The sequence below is a fragment of the Thunnus maccoyii genome, chromosome 17 (assembly GCF_910596095.1).
Source record: "Thunnus maccoyii chromosome 17, fThuMac1.1, whole genome shotgun sequence".
In the NCBI taxonomy this organism is placed as follows: domain Eukaryota; kingdom Metazoa; phylum Chordata; class Actinopteri; order Scombriformes; family Scombridae; genus Thunnus; species Thunnus maccoyii.
In genome coordinates, this window is record NC_056549.1 from 4,218,991 (window position 1) to 4,246,513 (window position 27,523).

The following is a 27,523-nucleotide window of genomic DNA, read 5'->3' on the forward strand; positions in this document are numbered from 1 at the left end:
GTTTAGGGCCAAGCACAATAACTTCAGTTTTATCTGAATTTAGTAGTAGAAAATTGCAGGTCATCCAGGTCTTTATGTCGTTAAGGCATGTTTGGAGTTTGTTTAACTGATTGGGTTCATCTGGCTTCACTGATAAATATAATTGGGTATCATCTGCGTAAAAATGAAAATTTATGGAGTGTTTCCTAATAATATTACCTAAAGGAAGCATATATAAGGTGAATAGAATTGGTCCAAGTACAGAACCTTGTGGAACTCCATGTCTAACTTTTGCCTTCACGGATGATTCATCATTCACATGTACAAACTGAAATCGGTCTGATAAATAGGACTTAAACCAGCTTAATGCAGTTCCTTTAATGCCAATTAAATGTTCCAGTCTCTGCAAAAGGATTTGATGGTCAATTGTGTCAAATGCAGCACTAAGATCTAACAGGACAAGTATAGAGACAAATCCTTTGTCTGATGCAGTTAGACTATTAGACTATTAGACTATACTGTCTATTTAAACGCAAAATATGTAATTTCAGCTGCTAGGGGTCTCTCATCAAAATAATAACAAAAGATGGAGTGTGATGATGGTGAGAAGTAGCGTGGGATCATGAGAGTTGTTGTCTTCATTGTTAAACAACCAGCTTCTTCAGGTTAGGATTACACCAGTGTTCATCGTTCAGGATGTTTTTACCAGGGGCCAAATAGAGATCTCCTCCTCTCCAACAACAAACATACATGAGGATTAAAACTGTAAAAATACTGAATAAAGCTGTTTCATGTAAAAAAAATCAATGTTTCTCCAATGATGTTCGTCGAGCACCGGACTTCCGGGAGGGGCTGGTAGATGAGCTGCTGCTAACGTTTGCTCAGCTTGTTTCTCTGATAACTTAAAATCCAGTGATCCGATGACTAAAATCCTTCATCCTGTTAAAAGATACAGTTAGAAATGACCAAGATCTAAAAAGTTTATCATAAAAATGTGGCTTAACTGAATACAAGTCAATTCATAACAGTGTCTGTCGAACAACCACAACGCCAAGGTATTATCTTGTATGGGTATACTCTTTGGTAGACGCCATTGTAGGGGACAAACAAAATGCCGACACATGAATCTTGTTCGTGTATACTCTTTACCTTGATTAAAATCACAGATTTCCCTGGGGTGGAAAATTGTTGGAAACATTTGGGATAATGTAAATACACAACTCAACAAAATATATAACATAGGTCTAGTGGTTTTTAGACATTTTAATGCATAATAGTTACATATTATAGCTTTAAATACCCGTGCATGTGTCACGCAGTGGTGTGTCTTAAAGAGATATCCATGTCAACTGTCGCAGTGGGGTCAGTACCCGTACATATGTAATATGTAACTGGGTGGAGAGATAGTCTCAATATGATAGAGAACTCAACAATACAATAGGTTAATGTTAAGGCCATCAGTTTTAATAATTTCTCCTTCAATTCTGGGAAATGTTTTTTTTGTCCAACCGGAAACTGGAAGAACCGCCGACTCAAAACCCCATTTCTAGAATATGAGCTAAAATATCTGAAATAAACCAATATTTTAACTTTTTCTTAAAACAGGCCATCTAGATGTAGTATGTTTATCATATTACTTGTTCAGCTGTACTAGATATTTGATATATTCAGTAAATATATCTTTTACGACCCCATATGTACAACCCTACTCTGAAAACCGGAAGAACTGCAACTGTGGTGCCAATTTGTATCAAGCTGCATGGCCCGGCTCTAGGGAATTGTAGTTTTTTTTTTTAAAAATGTTTGTGTTTTCTTAGAATTGGAAGTTATGAATTCTGAATTGAGAGTACACTGAGTGAGTTTAAGAGGACAGTAAATACATTAGTGTAATCAGATTTTAAATATCTAATTGTTAAATAGGCAGAAAATAATTTTAACCATATTTTACCCATATATGACAGTGTCCCCAGTTGTTGACTATACTCACATGATAGTTCAGGTCAAGCGTGCTCTATAACAGGTGGTACCATGTCTGTAGCCCCGTTTGTTGCTGAATTATAAGCCTTCAAACATGCGCTGAGGTCAAGGTTCAAAGGTCAGTATATCAAAGCGGGAGCCATGTAGAATCTTCATACCGACATATGTTACTCTCCAGGGCAAGACCTTTCCAATGATGTATTTGGTTTAGCTCTACGATAAAGTTTTAATTTTCTCATTTCATGGACACAAGCCATCCCAGGCCGAGTTTCAGAGAGCACTTTAAAGGCCCAAGATATAAAATGAAGCTTTTTTTTTGTTTGTTTTCATGAAAGTAGTGAGCAAAATGAGTCACCTTCAGAAATTGCAATACTACTGACAATCTAGGGCATTACTACAGGCTTGGAGGAAAGCCTGAAGTGCTATGGTTAGGGTTAGGGTTAGGGTAAGGGTTACGGTTAGGGTTAGGGTTAGGGTTAGGGGTAGGGGTTAGGGTTAGCGTTAGGGTCAGGGTTAGGGTTAGGGTTAGGGTTAGGGGTTAGGGGTTAGGGTTAGGGTCAGGGTCAGGGTCAGGGTTAGGAGTTAGGGGTGAGGGTTAGGGTAAGGGTTGGGGTTAGGGTCAGGGTCAGGGTCAGGGTTAGGGGTTAGGGTTAGGGTTAGAGTTAGGGTAAGGGTTAGGGTTAGGGTTAGGGGTTAGGGTTAGGGTTAGGGTTAGGGTAAGGGTTAGGGTTAGGGTTAGGGTCAGGGTCAGGGTTAGGGGTTAGGGTTAGGGTTAGGGTTAGGGTTAGGGTAAGGGTCAGGGTTAGGGTTAGGGTAAGGGTTAGGGTTAGGGTTAGGGGTTAGGGTCAGGGTTAGGGGTTAGGGTTACTAACCTACTTAACTCTACATGTAACACCCTTTACTGATTTCACTTGTGAAAACTATTTTGGTCATTCAGAGGAAGTCTGAAAACAGGATGGAGACAATGTAAAATATGGTTGAACAAACATGACACTGAAGAGATGTTTTTACCAAATGCAACAAAACTTTTAGGTCACTTTGAGAAGTCTGAAAAATGCTCGTCAGTATTGTTTCTTATTATGCAAAAAACATATGAACGTCTCACAAACATGTCTAATTATCAGTATCTTACACACCAGATACAAATGTTATCAATGCCATTTACTTCAATTTTGCTATAGTTTATTGACAGTGACCAGATATTAAACAGCATAAATTGACAAGACAAAAAATATATGAATTAGTTCTCCATAAAAGTTCCCGTAAAAAAAAAATGAAAAAGACAAAGAAATGTTGGAGCTGCTAATTTAGTAAAAAGCAGAAAAAGAATGCATCAAACATCCCCTAAAGTTTTACAAATAAAATGTTTTCAAAAGTTGTACAAAAGAAAAAGATAAAATAAATATTTATCCTAAATCAGAAGAAAGTGAAGCAGCAGATTTATGGTTTGGAGGAACATGTTACCATATTCGAAATATAATAAGAAAAGTAAAGGGTATGACATAACAAGTAAAATGAGCCTTTTTCACCTCTTGTCATAGTAGGAAAAGCACAGGTGTAACAAATAACATTAACAATGTGCAATACAAGGACAATGAAACTGAAGCAGCTAAATGGAATTCAATAAGAAGGTTGTTGATCAGTGCAGTCAGGTAGCAGCAGAAGTTGCTTCTACATTTTCATACTTGACTTCATCGCCATCGTCATGCACCTGTGAAATACAACACAACATGTGAGATTCTGAAAAAGTGTTTCATGGGTACAAAATGTTGTAGTTTTTTTTGTAACTCACGTTGTTTTGGTGAGGTGGTGTTTTGTTCCCTGGAAAATAAATAAATGAATAGTAGTTTAAATTCTGAACTTCTGATGGCATCAGGTTGAAAAATGAATACAAAATTATGTTCTGACCTCTGCCTTTGATGAGAAGAACAACAATTACAGTAATCAGGAGAAGTCCTGAAATACGCAGAGTCAACATGACGTAGTCCAGAGGAGACCAATCTGTGGTACATTGTTTAGAAAAAACATATCAGTTAATCATTGAACTAATATTGAATTCCTTGCAGAACAAACCCAGCAGTGTATCTGGTAGGCTGAACATTATCTTACCTGTATTGGACTTGTCTGTCTGATCATCATTTATCCCACATGTGAAGACAGGTGTGTAGTCAACCTCTATCTGGACATTATTCCTCTCATCAACCACCTGGCAGGTGTATCTCCTGTTGTGGCCACTCTGACGCTTCACAGTCAGAGGAGAGACACACTTCATCGATTCGATGATCTCGTATGTGACACCTTCACCAGGCAGCACAGTGCCTGTTTCATTCACCCAGCGGATGCTGTTCTGTCGACAAGGAGTGAGGCCGCTGAATCTCAGCAGAGAACACTCTAATGTGACTTTACCGTCTGTCTTTGGATCAGCATCTGGTGGAGATGGCAAGACTGAAAGAAAAAAGTTAAAACTGTTGATTTAGAGTCAAAAAGCTGCTTTTCCTGACCAGTGTGAGGGCAAATTCAGTTTGACTGAAAACAACTGAAATTAAATGAAGGAAAACTGAGTCAGGACCTATCCATGGTGTTTCCCTGAATTAGACAGGCTGACTAAAGCTGAAAATAAATACATTACAAATGACCTGTAATGAACTCTGGGTCTCTTCAGTGGTGGATGGGGACTTTACGCCACTGCCATCTGTGCACCCTTTGGTCAAATGTGCATGACTTTGACAAAAAGTATAGCTGAAGTGAAGGGGAATGTCTGATTGGACAAATTAAAACTTTGACTTTGTGATGGCAATAGATGAGGGATCACCAAGATTATTTTAATTTTTCTTGTGTGGAACATGAATGACTGTATCAAATGTCATGGCGATCCATCCAATAGTTGCTGAGATATTTCAGTCTGGACCAAAGTGGCCAGACCAACTGACTGACAGACACTGCCATCCCTTGAACCCTGTGTGACTAAAAGTGAAGCAAATACATATAATATATTAATAGCTTAAATAGTAGATATTTTCATGTCTGTATCACCTGTATTGATCTTTTGTACACTTATGATAATTTATTTCTTTCACCTTCACCCCTGACCACCCCAGCATTGTGTCACCATTCAAAGGGAGGGTTTTATACTCTACTTCCACTCCCCCTTAGTTTGGGAGAGCCCCATCATACTGAACCCTCCACCTGAACTTGGAAACAGAGTTGGGGTGGACAGGGTGAAGGTGTAGTAGCTGGTTAGAGATTGACCTCTGTGCTCCTGTCAGCTGACAACATCTAGCACCACATGCCATCTGAATTAAACATAGTTCAACTGTTTAATCTCAGTGATAAATGAGACTCACTTGTTACAATACTTAGATACACTTTAATGTCCAGTTTTTGGGCCTGTCGACAGGAGTAGTAACCAACATCTTCAGCAGTGATGTTGTTGATGACCAGAGAGCAGTTGGTGTCCAGACTCATCCTGGCAGCTCGGGCTGACTTATTCACATTTCCATTCTTAACCAGACCAAATGTCTGAGACAGATCTCTGCTGTAAAGCCAGTAAACTGTGGAACAAACTCTGTCAGAGGATGAAACATCGTCACAGGGCAGAATGGCCTCGGCTCCAGGTCTGTAGAAGAGATGGATTCCTCCACTGATGCCTGGTTGAAAGAAATCACACGTTTTGTAAGAAATGACACATTACATTTAAAATCATCTGCATTTTACATTTGCAACCACAGTGAGAGAATCTGTCAACCTACACCATCTAGTGGTGGTGTTTATAGGAGAGAATCGTTTTCATTTATGTCTCAATTATTCAGTGAGCTGTTGGCTCTTTGGGATTTTCTAAACTATTCTCTAATGTTAAAACCACAGAGTAAATCAAAATAAACAAAAGTAGATTCTGATCAAACGTGCTGATCTGATGCTTTGGTTTGGTTTGTGTGCTTTTATCATTCTGTGCATTATATATACTAACTGTGTATTATATTATAATGTTAATATCTGTATATTCTATCACATGGACTGAGTTTAATAGACAGGTTGGCAATTTTTCAAGTCTGTTTTACAATAAAAGTCAGGAGCCCAAATGAACACTGAGACATGTTTTTCTTGCTGAAATCATTCCTCCTGTTCATACTGACCACCAGAAGATCCCTTCATAATGCACTTACAATGTAAGTGATGGGAGACTAAACCCACAGTCCTCCTTCTGTGCAAAAATCTATTTAAAAGTTTATCTGAAGCTAATATGAAGCTTCAGTCGTCCAAATGAGTCAAATCAAGTAGATATCTTTCAACGTTACAGTCTTTTTAGTGCCAAAGTCCCTCTTTTTGTTACTATACTTCCACAGCAGCTCAACAGGGAAACACTGTCCGAGGAAACACAAAGAGGGAATTTGATACTAAAAAGACTGTAAATGTGTCAGATATCCACTTGATATGACTAACTCAGACTGGTGAAGCCTCATATAAGCTTCACATCAACTTTTAAATGACTGTGTGGACACACTGTGGATTTTGTCCCCCATTACTTACATTGCAGCATTGTGTTTGTGGGATTGAGTTGAAATAAACTACAGTGTGTGTGTTCATGGTAGTGAAGGAACATGTCACGCAGTGCAGCAATGTGAGTGAAACACTGACGTGTTTTTGACATTTGACATCGAGGAATAAGCTATATTAGGCTTTAAATACACACACAATACTTGTTAGTTGATCAATTCATTGTTGGTAAAAAAAAAATGAAGAAAAAAAAAGAGGAAGAAAATTATAGAATTTTGCACATCTCACTCTTAAAACTTAAAATTTTAGTTTGCGTATAGATCTTGTCTACCGGAATATCTTGTTTATTACAAAGTTTTTTTGCTCTTTTTTGCTTATTTATTGAACATCTGTTGGTAAGAGGTAGAGGTCTTTAATTGTTAAGTTAAAGAAAAGGAAGTATTCGCTATTACTAAAGATATTTTTTATTGACAAATGTGCTAAGCATTAAACCATTCACTATCAGATTAGGGTTAGTGTTAGTGTTAGGTAGGTTAGATTCAGAATTCAGAATTCACCAATTTAAGATTCCAAATAAAGAACTCAATAATATTCTTGCTTCCTATGCTGGTTTAATTTTGCCAGGCTTTAATAACAAGGTAAGTTTACATGATGTAAAAGCTCAGATAAACATTTATATAATGAAATAAAATCTGTGATTTACCTTCAAACTGAAGAATAAAAATGAGTATTAATTCCAGTGGAGTCATTCTCAGTCTGTTCTTTGCAAACACGCGGATATTCTGTAAGGCTCTCCGTCTTTAATACAGAACTGTAGGTGACGATGAAACTTCCTCTTTGTGCTTGAGATTCTGAGTCAGTTTGTGAAACAGCATCAGTCACCACTGAGTCTGTTAAAATATCCAGATAATGAGCGACATCATTTCTGTAGGTGTCTGTATGTACTGTATGTATCCCTCAAGCAACAGAAAAGCATATTTCTAGGTTGTTGTTTTTTTTCAGTTTGTGAATGCTTGCGTATTAAAACAGAAAACTGGTTTATTGCTGCCTCACCCTGTTAAAAAACGGAAGAATTGAGTCACACAAGTCTTGAAGAAGTTGTGGGCATCACAGTGTCATTACACAATCTCTTTTATGTAATAGCTACGTGAGACATGTGAAAGAGCATTATTTAAAGCATTCCACTTCCTTAATTTGATGTTCTTCATGTCAGTCACAGTGATTTGTTAATTTTTCAGGAAAACACTCATACACGTTTCTACCAGGGGCCTCATGTAGGGGGGCACAGTTTCACAATGTTAATGTTCACACCAAACCATGCCCATCAGTAACTATAATTGAATTACACTTATTAAAACTATATTGCATCTAATAGCAATATTGAACAAGAAAATGTTGATGAAAAGGTTTTAAACTCGGGTGATATACACTCCTCTCCTGGTGGCCTTGCAGTTTTAAATTGTGCTTTATCTACAGCAAGTTGGTGATCACTAACACTGTGTTTGATCAAGATGTTGCAGAGAGGACAGATAATCACCCAGGTTATATTTTCTACATCGGGTCAAAAAACATTTAGTCTACTTTTAGTATTTCTTGTCTTTTTCAGGTTTTGACTATTGATGTCCTTTCTTCTGATCTGAAGCAATTTGATATGCTTCATACTCAAAATGTTTCATCTTTGTTGATGCTGTAGCTATTGGGCTGTAACAGACAGGGGAACGTGGCCAGTGCGATGCTGCAATATCATCTATGAAATATGATGTAATAAAATATTGCACATGCACAGTGCAGATTGGGTAGTGACGCAAATCGGGCAGTGACAACACTGTTAAACTAAACTCTAATATGATTTGTCAAAGTAGTGTTGACGTGCGTAGCTGTCCAGGATGGCAGAACTGCTCGCGCATGCATGATGCAGATTGGGAAGCGACGCAAATCGGGTAGTGATAAACATAACCGTGGCATAACCCCAGATTCACAGAGTAGAGGCGTAGCTGTAGTTATCGCTATTTCAGTGTGTTTTCCATTCATGAAAGTTAATTGTAAGATTTTGGTCGCCTAAAAAAGTCTTGTTCAGCATTTGGTTGTACTAAAGGACCTTCTACGGAGATGAATGGTCAGCTTTTTGGGTTAAGCATGTTTTTCGTTAGTGAAAATTAGCATTAGCATTATCACAGTTAACCATAGACTGTAAGCAGCCAGTACAAGTACATAAACTTAAACTTGAAAGGGTTATGTAATTTGGTAGTATATGGGAAATATGGTCATTATAGAGTTTTTAAAAATGAATCTAATATGCTAATCTTTCGTTTGACACAGCCCTTCCCTGGCTCTGTAAGCGTGTGATCACAAAAATGTTGATTTCACTCCATCACTCACAAATTATGTTTGTGAGTGATTTTGTGTGTGGTTTACAAGGAAATGTGTGTTTATCTGTGACAAAACTGACATGAAAACATTCAAGGATGTTGGAGTAAAATGGTTTTATTGTTGTGACTTTACACAGCTTCCTTTGACTTTAACGGACATGTACAGAGTAATGTCATCTGCATATAAAGTGTTTCCAGTATTTACGACAGCAGACAAGTTTCCTCCACATCCCACAGTGTGTGGATGGCTTTCAAAGTAACTGAAAGTCCAACAGAAGTTTCACAGGCAAATAAAATGAGCACCTTTACATTTTTCAGTAGTGGTATACATTGAGACAGTACACAGATTTAAGTATCTGCACTGCAGTTCTGGGTCAAAATACATTCTGGATTAAAGTATGTGCCACTGTAAAAGCAGTCTGGAAAATACACAAATGATGTATTCTGTCTTTGCTCTTGTAGACATCAATTTGACCAAGGTGTTGTGTATCAGAGAACAGTTAAACTGTTAACTGCAAATTGTCCTTTGTTCACCACCTATTGAAACATCCTTCAACCAAGATCTTTAGAATTTGCTTTGAATGACGATGTCAAACAGCTTCTACATCCAAAGATCTGTTACATGGATACAGTAGTGCCAGGAAAGGAAAGAGTTCAAAGGGTTTTAATCTGTAAATAGTCTCTCTATGCATAACATACTTTACTGATTTCACTTGTGAAAACTATTTTGGTCATGGAGGAGGATGGAGACAACGTAAAATATGGTTGAACAAACATGAGACTGAAGAGATATTTTTACCAAATGCAACAAAACTTTTAGGTCACTTTGAAAAGTTTGAAAAATGCTCTTGTTAGTATTGTTTTTTTATTATGCACAAACATATGAAAGTCTCACAAACATGTCAAATTATCAGTATCTTACACACCAGATACAAACATTATTAAGGCTATTTACCATAATTTTACTATAATTTATTCACTGTGACCAGATATTAATAAACAGCATAACTTGACAAGACAAAAATATATAAATTAGTTCTCCATAAAAGTTCCTGTAAAAAAAAAAAAGAAAGAAAAAGACAAAGAAATGTTAGAGTTGCTAATTTAGTAAAACAAATGAAATGTTTTCAAAAGTTGGTCATAACAGAAAAAATAAAATAAATATTTACCATAAATCAAAAGAAAGTGAAGCAGCAGATTTATGAGTGGTTTAGAGGAACATGTTACCATGTTGTAAATATAATAAGAGGGCATGACATAAGTAAAATAAGCTTTTTTGTAGCATGACTTGTCATAGTAGGAAGAGCACAGGTGTAACAAATAAATATTAAGGATGTGCAATACAAGGACCATGAAACTGAAGCAGCTAAATGGAATTCAGCCATCATTCATTTTATTATTTACACCTGTGCCTTTCCTGCTGCGACAAAAATGTCACAGCTGGGCTTCTTGTTTTTGCTTTTCGTTTTTCACAGAAAATTATTTTTTTGATTTTAAAAAAAGGGTTCAAGATCAAATTAAACTATAATTTACTGAAGACTTACTCAAAGACTTTTTTCTAAAAGGATTCAGTTACATAGGCTTTAGTAAAAGTAAAATTCAAAAGAAATACTTAAAACATACCCAATGTAGACATGGTGTTATGGTGTGTTCACACAGAACGTGAAGCAAATTTTTCACACAACGAGATTACATACAAAGTCAATGCAAAGATGCAAATTTGTGTCTATTTGCTCCGGGTGCAGCGAATGACACAAATCACAGTGCTGCCCCGCTGTACGCGAACTGACTGGTGATCTGGCAACGCGGACCAAGCTGGCGGTGAGATGAGAGGACAGACAAATTCAAAAATTCAAACAGTGCTCACATCAAGACAGCCAATCAAGCTGCAGCACCAGCGACTTTCTGAACAGCTGTGTGTAGCAGCTGTGCGACCGGGCGGACGCAAGTTTATACGAATACAGTGGGGCTGCTGCACCGTTACACGAATAAAAACAAATGTTACCGCGGTCAAACTAGCGTGAATAACGCTTCATGTTTGGTGTGAACACGACATGAGACATTTGACACAAAAGTGGAGGTAAGCTACCTGAAGTTGTCAAATTCATACACACAGATGTAAAAAAAGTGCTTTGAGTTACAATGGGTAAAGAAAGCTACAAAAAACAAAATTACTTCTGCAAGTCCAATTTTTTATACAACAGAAATGAAATGAACAAAAGGACCTGAAAATATAAATTAGCATCTTCTTTAGTCACAGAGAAAATTAAACACCTTTGTGCTTTCTCCATCCACTCTGCTTTCTTTGTTGTTACCATAGAAAACCCACAAGATAGCGTTCTCCTTCTGTCACACCTCCACATCTCACAAACAGTAGCTCGACTTAGCAGTGTCATACAGATTCTCAGTGTGTAATAATGGACAGGAGTCGACATTACAAACACATTTGAAATCATGTGTTTAAGTATAAAACTTGAAGTTGTGCGTGTGTTTCTTATTGTGCACTGAACTCAGAACATGTTCACATTCTGTTTGGTCCTTAGTGGTTGTGTGGGAAAACACTGCAGCACAGTTGTGTCATTAGGTAGATACAATGAAAGCCGCTATATTCTATTCACATACATAATATGTTATACTACTGCAGATAGCTATTTCTCATGTCATAATTTTCTTTAATCCCGTTCATTACAGTCAAATTTAGGTATCATCAAGTCTGTAACTTTTCTCCATCAAATGGTGATTAAACTATTTGCTGGAACTTCCTGTGACGTCAACATTTTCATGTTAAAATTTCGAACTAAAAGAAACTGCAACAGGTAAAGAATTTGTTAATAACTGGGCCCTTTGATAAAAACCCAACAATTTTGAGAATTACTTATAATTTTTTGGTTCAGGTTTATTGACAACACTCCAATATATTTTGATATACAACATATCAGACTTTGTCAGGGATGTAACGACCTGGACTTATTTCCATCCTGGTCCCTGGTGTTTTCACATTTTCTATTCCAACTGCATGAACCATAAACATATTCTCGGTGTCAGTTACATCAGGGCCTCGTCTTAAGTGGCTGACGTCCACTTTTGATGACAGAGTCGCAAAAAAAACTGCTCTAAACGGCGTCCACTTTCCCTAACCTGTCCTCCCCTCTATATGTCCCTTTGTGGTGGTGAAGTAAAGAGCGGGTAAAGCTCATGAATCCCAAAGCCAGCAACAATACTTCTGAGCTATTTGACTCATTTGTCATGAATGAAATGACGTGTTAGTTTGGGTTAGCTGAGCTGTGTTTGCTTTGCCGCGTAGGTGCTGTCAGTCACAAAATAAGAGCCATGGCAGATTTTAACTGCAGCTATTTATGTACCCCAGCTAATAAGAAGCACATTCATATGTAAAGCTGGGTGAAAATTAAAATCAGTGTGGATGTGCAGATAATTTTAGACAATATCAATTGAGTAAGCTACAATTTCTGTCGTTTTTTTTTTGCATTTTGTCTAGACTTGGATCTGAAGATCCATCCATTATTATGCAGAGACAAAGACTAAAACAAGCTTTATGAAATTATTTGCAGCTTGTCTGTTTATATGCATGCAGAACTGTAGAAAATTAACATGATTTATTCCGTCTCTCTTTATCCCGTGCTGCTTCAAAACAGATTACAGGTGTAAATCTGAAATTTGAAAGTTCTTCTTGGATTAGCAACATAAGCACTGCTGTATGTAAAGAAATAACCAAATGAAACAATATTAACAACATTTACAGTGTGTTTTACAACTATAATCCATGAGCATGAAAGATTAATTCAAGTAAACTCAGGAAACGTTGGCCCTGTGCAGTGGGCAGTGGCCACAGTACAAAACCAAACAGAACGGTTCTCTGGTTCTTCTAGGAATCTGAAGCTTGTTTCACCATCCTGTTTTCCTACGAAACCAGATTTACATACAGTAACCAAACTAGGAGCGCCATGCTTCACCTACAACACAAATAAAGTGCAGCGGAGCGTCTTGCTTGCATACTTTATCACCAATCCAAAAACGACCTGTTCTGGACAAAACCGAAAGTTCTGTAAACCGGAGGCAATGCTTCCTCTGTGCAAGTGTTTGGGAGTACAAACCGCAGAGGAGAGTAGAAGGAGTCAAACAGCTTGGGTGGAGCATTTTGACAAACTCCCTCTGTGCCATGTTGGTCATCCCACCTGCCCTGAATCCACTGTAAATTGTGGCTGTGCTTGATTAAACGTGGCTCACATCCAGAGCCTCCAGCTTTCCAATAACTGAAGAGATTATACTTGGCAATAAAAATATCAAGTGTACCTTCAGGTACTTCACATATAGTGTGGTGCCAACATGTATCCCAGGGCAGCAGGGAAACCTTTTTTTTTAGTTGTCCTGTGATCCATTGTCTTGGCAGGGTTACAATGAGGTTTCATGGGAGAAGCTGACTGAGGATTCCAGCTGGACTCCGTTGGTCTTCTTCTCTGAAGGGCAGTCCCTGGGACACTCGGTAAGAAGCTGGGAGAAAGACATTTAAAGGGCAATTAGAAAAACAATAAGTCAAGTACTCTGTATGCGTCTGAAGAGTAATGGATGAATTGGAGTGCTAATTAGCGAAGCAGGAAATATGAACCGGATTAGACAAACACACCCATTGTTGGGCTGTCATTAATATTTGTTTCTGTTTTTCAGATGGGAAATTCACAGAATATAATATGAGAAATCTTATATCTACAAAGCATGATGTTTGGTTTGGGAGTTGGGAGATGTGTTGAGTGAAGATAACAACTAATGTACCTTTTTTGTTTAATCCGGAAATTACTGAACCTCCACAGAGACAATTAAATACAATTCTGAAAATGTGAAGCCTTTTGTTTAAATGCATCAATAAATACAAGACAAGATGTTCACTTAGGATAGTGGTTATTGGCTTTTCTTTAAAGCAGCTTTAATCTATATTTTTATATTAACAATTGATCACATGACTGTGTCGCTGATTGTGATGAGAAAAACACAGAAAATCATCACTGTATTGTTCTGGTTTTCCTTTCAAGTTCGCCATATCAACTTAAAAGGTGATAATATATCAGTGTTGTGTTCACGACTTATTTTTGCTGCTCTTAAGTGGCCAAAAAATCAGTTATTACAGGTTTAAATGTGTAGTAGAATTTTTATGTGATTGTAGCATCTTTTAAACCCTGATGAAAAGTGATGCAGTCCATTCTCAGTGAGTACGACAGTCTCTTTCTTTATACCACCACCAGATGGCGCCAAAGTAAAGCTACATTTAAATCATTTACATAGTGGCTTTAAATGACAGGTGATTTACGACAGACTTGTAAAATTGTGAACCTGTCCTTTAAGTCATGACCCTGTAAAATTATTTCATTTGGTTTATTTTACCAGGCTATATTTCAAAAAGAGGACAAAAATATAAATGTGTGTCAAACTTGAGTGTGTGACCTCTTGGGGAACCTTTAGTTGGACACCTCTGAGCTAAGAAAGAAGCAGACGGAGAGGACGGGATCGATGAATTGCCCTCTCTGAGAGCCACTTCACCCGTGACTCAGCAGGATGGTGGGAAGGTGGAATAAAGACTGATTGAAGAGCGCAGAAACAGAAAAAAGATTTAATGGCCTGGCTTGTCTGAAGGGTGTTTTGCAAGGCACCTTCAGAAATCATCAGAAATAATTAGCCGGTGGCGAGGTTAAGATTCAAGAGGAGAAAGGATTTTTATAGCCGTGTCTGTTTAGAGGACGATTTATACGGGAGCAATGCCAGAACAGACAGAAAAAGAGACAAAACATCCAAACCGAGGTTCAAGAATCTGTCTCGAACACACTGAACAAAGATACATCGTCAGACATAATGTCGTTTCTAAAGGGCAATCCACAGGGAAGCAAATGACAGAGAGGAAGAAGAGCGATACAGGGGAAAAGAGGGCTTTTGGGTGAATTTGATGTTTTAAAAAAAAAAATACAGGACAAAGTTGCCTGATGAAATATACTGTAAACTCCTGGGTGTGTTTTTTTTTGTGTACTTACTGCTTGTGTGTGTTTTCCGTCTGCTCCCATGTTGATGTTGTGTCTTTTCAGTTCTGACTTAATTAAGGCTGAAACATACAACGAGGAAACATTAAATTTTTGATATTTCGATTAACACTAAGCACAAATGAACACACACACACACGGACACTCCCTACCTGTGAGCAGTATTCCCAGGAAGATCCAGGCACAGAGGAAGAGGTTTCCTGCCAGCGGATTGTAGTCTGTGGTCAGTTTGCCCTGAATCAGAGTGAAAATGATCCCGAATATCTGCACACACACACACATAGACACATACACACACATAGGTACACAGTTACAGTAGGAAACATGGAAAAAACATTCATTTATTTACCATCTGCTGTCACCTTAAATGTTTTAAAGGTGGCCTATTATGCTTTATGTCAAGTGTCTATGTTAAACTTGGTTGCTTTTTGTTGTCCATGTGCATCTATCGACTGTAAACCAGTCACTTATGTGCATGTAAACGCACCGATGTAAGATGCAGAGTTTCAAAATTGATGTAATAATGATGTATAATGTGAACGTTTGACACTTAGCACCTTTAAAATCTTTACGATACCTGAGCGAAAGCATTGAGGAGCCCGGACGAAGTCCCTTCAGACTCCGGGTAGGTGATCTCCACTCCGAACTCAAATCCCAGAGGCAGGTAACCCGTCATGAAGAACCTGCAACACGGACGTCAGGCTGATGAGTCACAGTTTAAATCTTTCTCATGTTTCATTTATTGACCTCTTTACATCCACCGGGTCGCCGGTGACCCAATTAAGCCGGTTGTAAGCAGCTTAGCGTCACACAGTTATGAGTAAAAGCAACTGACACAATTTGGCCACTTGGAGACCTTTTGGAGAAGTTCAGGGACACCGGTGACAAAACAAACTAAAAACTCCAAAGATCTGTCAAGGTTAGGTCTAGAGGTCTGGAATTTTATACATGTGTGGTTGAAAAGATGTAGAAAGTATGTGGTGATTTACATAGTTCTGGCATAGAGCATATCCTAATTATTGTTAATTAAATACGACTCATTATAAACCAAAACCACTTTTTTGAACCATGTTTGAACCGATGTGTTTTAGCCACATGCTAAACAAGCGCATTTCGCTAGAAGATGTTACCTTTCAAATGAAGCATAACGCGTCAAACATAATGATCAACATCGTAAGCAAAGCATGAATTTAAGAGCATAAAGCCTAAAATAAACCCATAAGCACTGTGTGTCGATGACGTAAGCGGGTGTTGAGGCAGGAAAGCGTGCGGAGGGGATGAACCGTCCTCGAGTATGTTGGTGAGGGTGTGCAGGGCAGGGTGGCCTCATCACGCCTCGCGGTATCATTTTTGTACCATCTCCAGCTCCTCTGAGAGGCCTTTTGTCAGCCTAAACTTGGCTGACAGGCTCCTCAAGCATTTGACGAATTGAATTGTCTATTGTGCTTATGTACTGTATGTGGTCAAAGCCTCTGAGGATCTAAACAATGTGTATTTTGTAGCTGTCACACAGCTGTTGGTCTTTATATTTAAATCCACACTGCAGGAAATACCATATAAAACAATGTTGTGTTTTGTCATTTGGTAGGTGAGGAGGTTCCGGTTTGAAAGAAGGGACATCTCTTCACAATTGTGACTTTTACACACTGGAGCCTAAATATCTAAGAAGGTATTGGACAATATGTAATTCTGTAAATGTACACTCAATCTGTGGGCTGAAAGCTGTATATTTTTAGTGTAAACATCTTGACAGTGCCTGCTTCATACCTACAGCAGGTGTGTTTAAACCCACAACAATATGAGAGAACGATAGAGCCCACACCCGGTGTATTCACTATTTGTTTTGAAAGCTGCATCGAGGGGTTGAGAGGATAAACTGCAGGGCGACGGCGGCGGCGACCTAAGATGTCTAACTTTTTCAAAATCTGACTGTGAACAAGTCTATTGAGCATGTTCCTGTATGAGTAGAAATGTCATTGTATTTCCTCATACACATGAACTGTGAGGTAGGAACTCATTATGTAGACTCTGCAGGTGTTGGACTTTATGAGGCCTCTGACATAACTGAAGATAACCGACCTCTCTGCTTTCTAGCCTCTGGTTTCAAGGTCAAACCTCTGATAAGAGATGACACATTGTATAATACGTAAAGTAGCTATAGTCAAAGAAAAACAGCCAGTTGAAACCTTGTTTAGATTGCTTACAGCACTACATTATTCTGCCCTGACAAATATCACACAGTTATTCAAGTGTTCAATATTGAAATATGAGTTTCCACATGTTAATCTTGTCTTTTCAGTGCTTAAAAAGGTGCAGTTTTAATGTTGCTGTCCTCTGTTTACTTCCAGAAACACAGCCGTGTATTTTTTACATAACTTAAATACAATTTTAAAGTATAAAAAGAGTAAATAATGTACAGCACTTGTACAGTATGTAGTATAACACAAGTGTTATACAGTCTGTGATGTAACAGAATAATTTAGTGACTCAGGTCAGTCGTACCCCAGCGCTCCAGCCGTGAAGAAGACCAGGTAGATGTCGTCGAGGTTTAGAGTGAAGCTGAAGACCACCATGCCCAGAAACGACAGGATGTACACGATCAGAGTGGTCATCCTGTAAAACACCAGCACAAACATTAACATTTACCTGATTGTGTTTCAGTTAACAAACAGAGATTATATATATATTTCAATTTCTGTTATCATCCTTTGAAGGGAACCTATGATTCTTAGAGGAATCAATGATTGGTGCTTTGAAGTAGAACCTGATCTGATCAAACTCCACCAGTTGAGTTGGGATTGGTACTTGAATTAGTGTGTTACCTACTTGTAGGTCTTTGTGTGGTCCAACCACAGGCCACAGAGGATGGAGCCAACCATCCCAGCCACAACCAGCGTCAAACCAATTCTCCCAGCATTCAACTCCTGGTTCTGAGGAAAGAAGATAAGAGAATAAAGCATTATTGGGACTAAAGAAGCTGACTTAATGACTTTTTGCTCCCTTAAACTCATCAAATCTCAGCAGAAACACACGTTTCGACTATAAACCAGTCACATGTTCTGTAAGTGTGTATAAGTGTGTGTGTGTATGTGAAGGGCAGGAACAGGGATTTACAGTATTTCTGGTGGGAGAGAGCTGCAAAGTCATCTGACAGTTCAGCTGAGTGACAAAGAGTTTTATAAGTTCACACAAGGGTGAGCATCTCCCAGTAAGAGTGTGTGTGTGTGTGTGTGTGAGACAGGGATGGTGTGTATTGCTAAGAAAGGCAAAAAGTGAATAACCTTCCTGTCAGTGTGTAGGTGTGTGAGAGAGAGAGAGAGAGAGAAAGAAAGGCAGAATTGTTTTAAAGTGACTGAATCAGTCTTTCTCTCCATTGTTTTGCCTCTTGTGCATGTGAGAGTGTTTGTGTGTGTGTGTGTGTGTGTGTGCGTGGGAGTATGTGGGAGTGTGTGTGTGTGTGTGTTCGAGGACTGTGTTATGGTGGGCAGCAGGCATGCGTGAAAGCAGCTAATGAACTCAGAGCCACAGACAATAAACTCATGTCTCATCAAAGCCATCAGAAGTTTCTCTGTTCCAGTAACTCTCTATCTCTCTCTCTCTCTCTCTCTCTCTCTCCATCCTCCCTCCACCTGCTTATATGCACATTTCAAACTTAGATAGACGCTCCAGATAAGAGATTTAACGGCTGAGTTATGTTGACGATCTTCAACGTGTAACAGTATGTGAGGGTCTAAATAAAGATCAGCAGTAAACTGAGAGCTTTGCTTCTCTTCACTGCACAACTCTATAAATACAACAGTACAGCTGATCCACCTGAAGTCCAGATGCTTTTCATGCTCACAAACAACAACAACAACACAGATTTGTTAGTCTTGCTCACAGAGAGGAGCGGATACAGAACGTTTTCTGTGGAAAACACAGTGAACAGTTAAGGACAAACGGCAAAAAACAACCACCGAATCCCACAAGAACACAAATTAAATTAACTGCAGCAGAACAGAAAAAGCTTTTAGTGTGTGTTATTTATGCTGCAATATGTCTGGAGGAGCTGAGGATCAGAAATGAGGAAAAAGCCACATCAGCATGTATATGATTAGTATGTTACATGTACATATTCACATATGAGCAGTTAGCATGGTAACTACTGATGATTATTTTCATTTATTTATTATTATTTAATAATAATAATGTCATTATTGTTGTTATTATTATTTATATCATTAATAATTTTATTATTTATTAATTGTATGTATTTATTTCATAAAGCCCAAGTTGAAACCTTCAAATATCTTGTTTTGACCAACAGTCCAAACCCAAAGGTATTCAGATTTACTATCACATATGACTGATTTTGAGAATTTGAAACATTTGAGAAGCATTTCTTCTTGAAAAATTACTTAAAACGATGAATCGATAATGAAAACAGTTGCCAATTAATTTTCGATTGATCGATTAATCGACTTATCACTGCAGAGCTCCAGTAATATGCTGAGATTAGCGTGGTAGCGTGCTGTGGTATCCTGTCATGAACTAAATTTGTTGCACAGGATTTAACCTGTCGGTGGCGCTACAGATCACCAGATCATTAGCATGTCACCCTCTGGAGGCCTTAAATATCTGCACCAAATTTGAGCATAATCTTGACAAGTAGTTGTCAAGAGATTCACTACGGACCGTCTATGGATCGTCAATCATCTTAATCATTAACTCTACTCCTGTTGTGGCTATAAAAACAAACTTTATGACCATGCAGTGCAGCTGAAAGCTAGTAAATGGACCTTGAGTTATGATTGTGTTTTGTCAAGAGGAGGCAAGAGATACCACAGACACAAATATCTGGATAAATTCCAAAAGAGTCGTAATTACAAAGCAGTTAAAAAGACAAGAGTGAGATGTAACAGATTGTTTTAATGAACTCATTAGCTCCCAGCTGTTTACCTCGTAGTAGGCCATGATCATCTGGTTGAGAAGTGTTGAGACAGAGTAGAAGGAGCCAGTCATTATACCTGCAGCCAGAAGAAGAAGAGGAGTGTATAGTTCATTTTAGCAATTCTGTTTTGTACGCTAAGTGAATCTATTGTGCGTATGTTGAGGTTTTGTTTTAATGGTTTCAAATCTGCGGCTGCTAGCAAACACAAACAGTCAGTGTCACTGCTCAGTGTTACAACAATGAAACATGAATAAAAGAGGAATCCACTCAATAAAGTCTTTTGTGTCTCCAGAGGGGGCTGTGTAAAATCTGATAAACTGCCTCAAGTGATGTCACTTGAGTCAGCGTCGGCTGGAGCTGAAGACTACAAAAATCTGGGGGGGCGTGGCGTTAGAAAGAAGTGAAGTTACCAGACCTCTCCTCATCTCTACTGGAGGCTAGCAGCTCCAGGCTACATTAGCCACTACCAGCATAACACGCTCTAATCTCAGACTGAATTATCTGAAGTCAAATTGCATTATGGGTAATGTAGGCACTGGGTTTTGACAAGGAAGACCAATAAAAAAAGATGATATCTCTGGTTCTGCTGCATCAATTTTGATAATTTCTTTTAAAAAACTATCCATCATGAGTCTGATGTTATATGAGTAAAATGCTAAATCAGTGGAGTAGAAAGTAAATATGGTGACATACAACTAGCTGCCCAGCTGTGTCTCTTTGTCTATTCCACCTTGTCCTGACTGTCCTTGAGTGTGTGTGCTCTCTCATTGGCTGTTGCCAGGTTACATACATAATTAGAGTCATTACACATGCAGGTCAAAGGGGTATGACATTAAAAAAAGGGCTTTCTCCTCTTGGCTGAGTTGGACTGTCAAACGCAGGAGATCACAAAAGTGTGAGGCTGAATGAGTGTGACAGATCATTTATACAAGGAGAGCTGTGAGGTGTGTGTGTGTGTGTGTGTTGTTTGCTCTGTCACACATTGAGGAGTCATGTGAAACAACACGTGTCAGGAGATGGTCACTCTAGCAACACGAGAGTGAAGAGGAGCACTTTCAGTCTCATGCAGTTTGCAGTGCTGTGCTTAAAGTGGCCCCTTCTTCCCAGGGGAAATTTGAAAACCAAAAAAATCTTTCTTTTACAGGTTTAATAAGCCTGAGAGTCTTGAAACTCACACAACATAACAAACAGAGACCTCAAGTTTCACTTTTAGAGCATTATTATATCATGAAATCTGAGTTTTTTAAAGCCTAGTTCAAATCAGTGATTCACAAGACAAAGTTGCAGCGGTGTGAACTGGTGAGTTGCAGAGAGTCTGAAGTCGTTGTCACATCGCTAAGTGCGGTTTTAGAACGTAAGGACGTAGCTATTTCTCTTCAGCCAATCAGGAAACAGCACAGTCCAGTTCAAAAACATGGCGGAGCTCCGACTCCTTACATAGATCGGAGTAGACACCCTGTCTCTGCCGCAGACTTCCAGCTAATCCACTTAATACAGTGTATCAACGCAGAAGTAGTGGGGTATGCCAGTGCATCGTTGCTATGGAAACGGTTTACGGTTTACAGAAGGTTTACGATCAGACGTCAGGGGATTCTTTTGCAAGTTGGATCCAGTCTTGTTGCAAATCATTAATCTGAACTGGACTTTAACTGGTTTGAAGGGTCTGAGGGTTTTCAAACACACAACCTGTAACTGTGAGGTGTGGTCTCAGGAATGTCAGACATTTAAAAAAATAATATTTATGTGTTTTTTCTTTGATTTTACAAAAATATAGAGGCACTAATGTGAGTAGTGGTGGTAGCTGCAGTATTACTTAAAGCAGCTGTAGTTGTACTGATGGAAACAGTAAAAGTACAGATGTAACGATAGATTTGAAGTAATATTAGTGGTAGTACTGGAAATAACTGTCTTAGAGGTAGTAGCAGCAGTAATAGTAGTGGTGGTACTGTAGTAGAACTAGTAACAGGCCTAGTAGAAGTGGTAACTATAGTGGTGATAACAATCTTATTGGAAGTAGTAGTGGTAGTACTTATTGGTGAAGATAGTAGTGATAGTAGTACTAGCAAGAGGTGATAGTTGAAGTAGTTGTAGTAGCAGCATTAGTCGCAGTATTACTGGTAAATGTATTGTTTATGGTAGTAATAGCAGTAGTAAGTGGTAATAATAGGAGTAAAAGTAAACAAAGTGATAGTAGTAGTATAGTAGTAGTACTAGCTGAAGTAGTAGTGGTCCCTACTACTAGGGATGAGTATCATCAGGATTTTATTGATACTGACATTAATATTGATACTTATTGATAATCTTATTGATACTACTCTCCACACTTAAAAAAATAAAGACATGACAGGAAAAGATGTGAAAAGATTAAACAGTAATTTTATTATACTTTTTTAAATTGTTTCCTGTATATATAATGAGAGATGAAGCTGCAGCTGCTGCTTGACTGACGTTGTCTGTGGGATTAATTAGAAACATAAGTGCTTAAAATAGATGCTAACTGTGTCCTTAGTTAATAACTACAGACTTATTTGTATAATGATAACAAGTGTTACCTTGACTTGAGGACGTAACTGCAGCTGCCGCTTTGCTAAAGCAGTCAAACACGCTGCACTGCTTCAGGTTTATAGAAAGTGTTTTTCCTTTACATGCAACTATCTTTTTACATATAAAGCATTTAGCTACATTTTCATTATATTTAGTAAAGTGAGCATTGAACTATTGAACATTTTGCTCTGTCAGCCATGACTGCAGAGGACAGAGTGTAAACATGCAGTTACGCAACATCAGACGTGGTCACCTGACGCCGGCGGCTTCGTCATCATTAGGAAACAGTTAGGAATTTGAAACTCCAGCTATATTAGAATGAATTAATCAATATTACAGTACTGACCAGTCAGGAACCAGTACCAATTTAGTCCTGGTTCTCGATTTTAGTTCCAGGAGTAAGTTCAGGTGTTGAGACAACTTGTTGCGGTCACTGAAAGTTGCTCTCTGGACATGAAAGTCGACAAATTGATTGAAATTGTTCTAGTTTATCTGGTGGCTTTTCATTCTTACCGTAGCTGATGAGCAGTAGCACGAAGGCTTTATTCATTACAAGGTTGATGATGGACTTTTTGTAGGAGTAATCCTCAGGAGGAGAGTCTGGTAGGACGGCCTGGGCCTGACTGGGAGGGAGGGGAGGGCGGTCCTTAATGACTGTGAAACACACATAAACAAACATAAAGTTTAGCTCAATGTGTCTCTTATCTGACAGAAAGGTAGAGACTGTAAAAAACACAAAATCAGAAAACACTGATCCGCTCAACGAGCCTTCAGACTGCCGACTACGGCCCTGTTTACACCTGGTATTAACATCCGTCTCGGTCTCTGGGCCGCATGCGACCACATTCATTTAGAAATGTAAACGCAATGTGTCCTGGACCACATTGAAGGACCACCTACTCAACCAACATCCTCTATCCATCCTCTCTAACCAACAGACGTACTTAAAACCGTCCACTTGTGATCGGATGTGGGGGCCCAGGAGGGTTCCTTGAGGAACTCCATGAGGTTTACATATAAAATAACAACACTTTCACAAACATCAAACCCACTAGAGCTGAAACAATTACTCAATTATTACTTAGTCTTCTAACTAGAGCTGAAACGATAAGTCAATTAATCGATTAGTCAATCAACAGAGAATTAGTCATTAAGACAAAATATTAAAAGTGAATATTTTCTGGTTTATTTAGTTCTGTATGACAGTAAACTGAATGTCTTTGGGTTGTGGACTGATGGTCGGGACATTTTAGTTGCATCTTGTGATTTTTCACCGTTTGCTGACATTTTATAGATCAAACTAATTGGTTCATCGAGAAGTAGGACTACTTTAAATCCACTTTCAATTCAATCTGTGTACATTATCACTGAATGTTCATGCAATAAGAGCAGCTTGATGACCTTTTGTGCATCACACTAGATAAACACTAGTGATGCATCTACAGTATCTGATTAACTAGCTTGGTGCTCCTGTAGCAGTACAAACACTGACCTTTTTAAATGGAACACACAGCGACCAGATGTGGCCGCTCCACCTTAAATATCATTTCTTAGTCATTTTAATATCGTAACAAGACAAGTGTATAAACCTTCTACAGTAAAATTAATATTTGCACGAGCCTAAAAAGAGTTTTGATGTATAAACGTCTCCATTTACGGTTAACGGATGATGCTGGTAATGCTCTTTTATTGTACACTGTTCAGTTTTTGCAACCTTTTGCACACAGTGAATTTGTTGGAGACTATTTTCAGCAGCTGATTAATACACATTTGGTTCACTGGTGAGTATTTTGCAGCAGCAAGACGATGTTTGTGGGATTAAAACAAACAACAGCGTGTGTGTGTGCTTGTAACAGGTAATCCAATGAATTTCATATCTGCTTTTACTATTATCAAAGTTGTATGTAATCGCTGTGTTATGCAGTAATTAGGAATCCTGTTTGCATTTGATTGTCTGGTTTAAACCGCAGCCACGGGTTCAACAGTCCGATATGTTTGCAAACTGTTTCATAGCTGTTAAAAGCCAAAGTGTTCCTCTTTCTCTCCAATACACAACACATAGTTAATTCACATATTTTAACTTTAGCCTTTAGGTCTAACCCTAATCCTAATCCCAAACTCAAGTCTTAACCTTAAAGTGGCTCATTAAATATATAAGGAGCAGAAAAATGTCCCTACGTTGGCAACATTTCCCTCCTTGTGGGGACATCTGCTCACACACACACAGTCCTCTGTTCTAATGTACAGAGCTATGCCTGCTTTGAGGTAACTGAAGCACAAATCCTCAGCAACTGGAACAGATGGCAGCACATAGTAAATGTATGCAACTTCCCATGACGCAGGGCAGTGGCTGTGTGTGTGTATATGTGTGTATGTGTTGGTGGAGAGTACCTATAACTGTGAGAATGAAGAGGACTGTGGAGATAGCAGCGGTGCCGTAGAACATGATGCTGATGTTGTGACCTGTCAGTTCATCGTTTTCGGGCGTGTTGGGAACCAAAACTGGAGGCAACAGGAAGCCAATGGCTGTCCCCAACTAGGGACGAGAGACATAAACAGAGATTATTAAAACTATTACAGTATTATCATTGTTATACTGTGTTTCATCATGTCACATAACAGCATGTAAATTGAGGTTTTGGTGATTCTGAGACGTTTGTGTGTTTTACTCTTTTCAGTAGGATTCCTCATTGTGTTCAGTTATTCAGTTCTGTTCAATCATGTTTTCTGATTGTTATGATATACATGTTTATACTTTTTTTTGTCAGTGCATTGAACTGTATTCTGGTCTATTTTTATTCTAATTCATCAGCCACACCTCTCATCTCTTCTCTTTATCGTCTACTAAATATTCTATGTATCTATTCTATTCTATCTTTTCTATTACTCCATTAGCTACTCCTCTCCTCTCTTCTCTTCTGTCTCTCTTCTTCTGTTTACTTTTCTAATGTAGGTTATTATATTGTATTCTATTAGCTACATCTCTCCTCACTTAACTTTTCTTAACTATTCTGTGTCTTTTCTTGACATTTTATATTCCGTTATCTACATCTCTCTTTTCTCCTCTGTTCTTTATGTCTCTAGTCTGGTCTATTCTAGTCTATTCTAACCTAAAAACACTGTGAAATGTATCAATAATATGTGGCACGCGCACATGCACGCTCACACTGACCTGGTTCCCCAGCACCGCTGTGGCGCACGCGGTGGAAACCTCCCGGGGTCCGAACCACACCGAGGCGATGCGGGACGGCAGGCCGAGGATGAACACCTGCGCCACGGAGCAGATGACCTGCGCGGTGACGGTGACTCCGAACAGCTCGGGGCTCACGCTGGCGCACTTGAGCCAGGCGCCGGCGCAGTTGAGGCCGGCGCCCAGCAGGGCCGTGAGCCGCAGACCCTTCCGGTCCAGCAACCAGGTTGCCGGGAAGATGAGGGGCACATAGGCGACCATGTAGACGATGGAGAGCCAGTCCACCTTGTCGTTGGTCACCCCGTAGAACCGGGTGAACACGTTGGTGATGATGCTGTACTGGATCCACTGGAAGGCGTTCACTAAAGAGTACAAGCTGAACACGGTCAGCACGGCGAACCGCCTCCAGTACAGTCTGGTCTCTAGCCGCTTCCCTTCCTCCTTCCCCGCCTCCCATCCTCCTCCGCTGGGCAGCATCGCGTCTCTTTCATCCGGCGGCACCTCCTTCTCCGGCTCCGTCTGTGACTCCAGCGTCTCCCCCGCCCCGCCCGTCAGCGCCTCTCGGTATATCGGGTCCGTGCATGGCTCGGCTGCTCCCTGCAGCTCAGGAGTCTTCCTGCCGACCGTGATGTCGTCAGGTGCGCCGGCATCCGCGCGCAGATGCTCCTGCACGAGCTCGCCGGCAACCATGATGCGTATTTGATGTTTTTTTTTCCTCTCTCTTGCTGTCCGCGCGGCTGCTGAGTAGCTGATGACAGCTAGAAGCGAGGCAGGAAGCGAGGAGACGCACGACAGAGTGGTTTCCTCATTCGGGGAAGTGGGTACCGCTACAATGTAAACAGCATAAATAGAAACCACCTACTTTTCTTTCTTTTCTTATCGTCCAGTCATCATTAAACCACTTCTGTCTTCCTCGCGCCGGCTTCTCTGAACCTGCATGCTGCTTGTAAACCACACTCGTGCGTCTCTCTCTCTCTCTCTCCCTCTCTCTAGATGCCACCTCCAGGTCTCTCTGTCTTTTGTTCAGCCGACGCTGACACGCGGCCTTCCGATGCTGATGAACCAATAGTAGAGCAGCAACAGCCTGTAGTATCTTGTACAACAGTGTGTAAGAGTGTGAATGGTAATCTGTTACCATGTAGAAGCTGGGACGCAACAACCTGCAACGTCAAATATTTATTAGATACTCCAACTTACACATGAGCCAAAGCTAATTATTCAGTTTAATTACTAATTTTATGCAAAATGTATCAATATTTTTGAATTTTTTATCAGGATCAAAACTGAAACATTCAACAAACTGACACACGGACACACCAAACGTGCATCTAGCAGGGCTATTAAGCCAAAATTTTATTTATTTATTTTATTTTTATTATTATTTTGCTCATCTTGTCGTTTTGTTTGGGTTATTGTTTGGTTCTTTTGCTCCTCCTGTTTGTAGCCTGCTGTCTTTTTATGTTAATCACTTATCTTGCACTAAATAATAAAATAAAAAAGGAGAAAAACTGAAAAATTATTAAAATTTTCCGTAATATTTCAGTATTTTAGGGCTGCAACTAATGATTATGTTCATTGTTGATTTTATCAGTTGGTCTAAAAAAGAAACACAGAAAATTAAGAAAACCAGCAATTTTTTGGCATTTTTGCCTTTAAAAACCAAATCAATTATTGAAATAGGTGCAGATTAATTTGACTAATCAACTAACTGCTTCAGCTCTAAACAAACAATATGACAAATATAAACCTCTGTTCTCCCCTTTACTGTCCCTTTAGTGTTGCTGCTTGCTTCATATACCCCACCCAGCGTGTCCATATGTTCTGGTCATTATCTGCTCTAATCCTAATCATCCTCTGACCCAGTGAGAAGCTGCAGGTAGGAGTCTGATCTCATGACACCGATTCCTCACTATATATATAGGTGTGTGAAAAATCTGTGGACTCTGTGAATTTAACCACAGCAGTTTTTGACATTAAAGAGCTGTTAACTCTGACAAAG

General features: G+C 39.1%; 2 protein-coding genes across 3 annotated transcripts; both read right to left on the minus strand.

Annotated features, from left to right (window-relative positions):
* Positions 1-3,396: 3,396 nt before the first annotated feature.
* On the minus strand, positions 3,397-6,493 carry LOC121882769. Its single transcript, XM_042391210.1, has 6 exons — positions 6,484-6,493; positions 5,301-5,603; positions 4,066-4,401; positions 3,865-3,957; positions 3,749-3,777; positions 3,397-3,667 (listed from the first exon to the last, which is right to left on the minus strand). The coding sequence occupies exons 1-6, from the start codon at positions 6,491-6,493 to the stop codon at positions 3,605-3,607; spliced, it is 834 nt and encodes a 277-aa protein (XP_042247144.1). The 3' UTR covers positions 3,397-3,604.
* Positions 6,494-8,929: 2,436 nt separating this feature from the next.
* Positions 8,930-26,749, minus strand: flvcr1 (FLVCR heme transporter 1). Of its 2 annotated transcripts, none has more exons than XR_006092016.1 (11): positions 25,507-26,749; positions 24,726-24,870; positions 22,848-22,988; positions 19,799-19,866; positions 17,687-17,790; positions 17,363-17,473; positions 15,438-15,543; positions 15,013-15,124; positions 14,855-14,922; positions 13,131-13,328; positions 8,930-9,871 (listed from the first exon to the last, which is right to left on the minus strand). XR_006092016.1 is itself a non-coding variant. In XM_042390143.1 (11 exons), exons 2-11 carry the CDS (start codon positions 26,212-26,214, stop codon positions 13,230-13,232), a joined length of 1,662 nt encoding a protein of 553 aa, XP_042246077.1. In that variant the 5' UTR covers positions 26,215-26,282; positions 26,387-26,749; the 3' UTR covers positions 11,496-13,229. The 2 variants fall into 2 exon arrangements, 1 of the variants encoding a protein (XP_042246077.1); XM_042390143.1 differs by lacking the exon at positions 8,930-9,871 and having other exon boundaries at positions 11,496-13,328; positions 25,507-26,282; positions 26,387-26,749.
* Between the last annotated feature and the right edge of the window lie 774 nt (positions 26,750-27,523).

What these genes read in the sequence shown, in the direction of transcription:
- LOC121882769 (XM_042391210.1), bottom strand. An exon ending in GACAGACAAGTCCAATACAG is followed by an intron (nt 3,958 to 4,065) that starts GTAAGATAATGT and finishes AATGTACCACAG; the next exon opens with ATTGGTCTCCTCTGGACTAC. An exon ending in TCTTCTCATCAAAGGCAGAG is followed by an intron (nt 3,778 to 3,864) that starts GTCAGAACATAA and finishes TTTATTTTCCAG; the next exon opens with GGAACAAAACACCACCTCAC.
- flvcr1 (XM_042390143.1), bottom strand. Translation starts at nt 26,214, where the DNA reads ATGGTTGCCGGCGAGCTCGTGCAGGAGCATCTGCGCGCGGATGCCGGC. An exon ending in CAGCGGTGCTGGGGAACCAG is followed by an intron (nt 24,871 to 25,506) that starts GTCAGTGTGAGC and finishes TCTCGTCCCTAG; the next exon opens with TTGGGGACAGCCATTGGCTT. An exon ending in TCCTCAATGCTTTCGCTCAG is followed by an intron (nt 15,125 to 15,437) that starts GTATCGTAAAGA and finishes GTGTGTGTGCAG; the next exon opens with ATATTCGGGATCATTTTCAC.